The following is a 1,633-nucleotide window of genomic DNA, read 5'->3' as shown; positions in this document are numbered from 1 at the left end:
TTCATCCAGATGCCTCCATTCATGTAGAAGCCTCTTCATGACTTGTTCTTCTTCACTTCCTTTGTCTTTTTGGGGGTCTATCTCCATTTGAGTCTGGTCTTGAGGGTTTTCTTTTTTCTCCCCTTCCTTCTCAAGTTCCAGACTTTTTTGTGTTTTATTTTTCCCTTTGTCTACCTTTATAGGTTCTGATGGTTCTTTGTCACTATCTCCCCCTTCCGCTTCCATTTCCTCTTCTTGTAATATCTCGAACTTGTTCTGATTTTCCTTGGTTAATTCCTTAGAAGGCGGCTTCTGGTTAGGTTGTCATTTTTGAGGTTTTCTCCTACTAGGCACTTCTGTAAAACCTTCATCATCTTCCCTGCTCGTCGTTTCCTCCTTCCTCTCTTCTCCCTCCTTCCCAAGATCTACTAATGCCCCAGTTGCATTTAGAGGGCATGATTTGAAAAGATGACCATATTCATGGCATCTTTTGCAACGGAATGGAATATGCTCATAGTCCACTGGTTGTTGCCATACCTCATCGTGGTATTCCACTTCAATATAGTCTGGTAGCGGTTCTGTGATATTCATGTATACACAGATCCTGGTGTACGATGTATATCTTCCCCTCTTGGTGGTCTCGACCACTTTTACAAATGTCCCAATTGAGTTCCTGATGCCCTCCAGAATCTCTGGATTCCAGAACTTGATTGGGAGTCCAAACAGCCTGACCCATATTGGAGCCGCTAGCATTTTTTCGTTGTCTGGGTTGTAGCATTCTTCCCAGTGCCTCATAAAGAGATCTGCGTTGTTAAAGAAGTAGGGTCCCTCCTCAAAAACCCTCTCCTTATCTTCTAGATTAGCGAAAATGACTGTGAAGAAGCCCTTAGCTCCTCATTTTAGGTTAATGTGTCCTTTGGGCTTCCATCTCTATTGTATCCATTTGGCTAGTTCTTTTTCAGACGGCCAAGTCCCCACAAACTTACAAATCAAAGCATGATCTTTCATATATCCTCTATATTCTTCAAGTTTGTTGTTTGGGATTACAAACCTGGGTTTTTTCGTCGCTCTGGGTAGGCATCTGTTACCCAACCCCGCTTGCCATTGAGCCCCCATGATTGGCGTGTCCTTCCCTCGCTTCCCTGTGCTTCCGTTCACTCCATTCCTACTTGTCTTGCCTACTGCTACATTTTTATAGGAGGGGATCTCCCCCCCCCCCTAAGGCTGTCATTTCTTTGTCAGCCCCACCTATATTCTGTTTACCTTCCTCCAATCAACGCAAAAATCTCCCTTGCCCTGATCTATTGCAGGTGGCTACAGGCTATCCCTGCATCCTGTCAAGGGCTCAGGTCCACTGAGGTAAACCGAGCCAAACCCTAACCCTAATCGCTTACCTTCATCGCTTCACTCCTTGCACTCTCCACCGTTTATTTTCAATTTTCAGTTCTGGTAATGTTATATATATGCCTTAACATTATATTAATATTATAATTAAGTATTAATAATATATTTAATATATTTTTATTTTTTGTAAATCGAGGTTCTATTCATTCACCAAAAGGAATGTACATGGTTTTCAAAAATCAAGTAGTCTTACCCAGATCGGGTTTGTTGACTAAAGCTATCACCATATGACAAATATTTAGTAGCAAAA

General features: G+C 42.1%; 1 protein-coding gene across 1 annotated transcript; it reads right to left on the bottom strand.

The window, feature by feature from the left end:
* Positions 1-303: 303 nt before the first annotated feature.
* Positions 304-732, bottom strand: LOC149217422 (uncharacterized). The gene has a single exon (XM_089390205.1). It carries the CDS (start codon positions 730-732, stop codon positions 304-306), a length of 429 nt encoding a protein of 142 aa, XP_089246331.1.
* Between the last annotated feature and the right edge of the window lie 901 nt (positions 733-1,633).

This window comes from Pinus tabuliformis, chromosome 1_1, assembly GCF_031772625.1.
Source record: "Pinus tabuliformis cultivar Carrire ecotype Pingquan chromosome 1_1, CPIR1, whole genome shotgun sequence".
NCBI classification, from domain to species: Eukaryota; Viridiplantae; Streptophyta; class Pinopsida; order Pinales; family Pinaceae; genus Pinus; species Pinus tabuliformis.
This window is presented reverse-complemented; position numbering and strand designations above follow the sequence as displayed.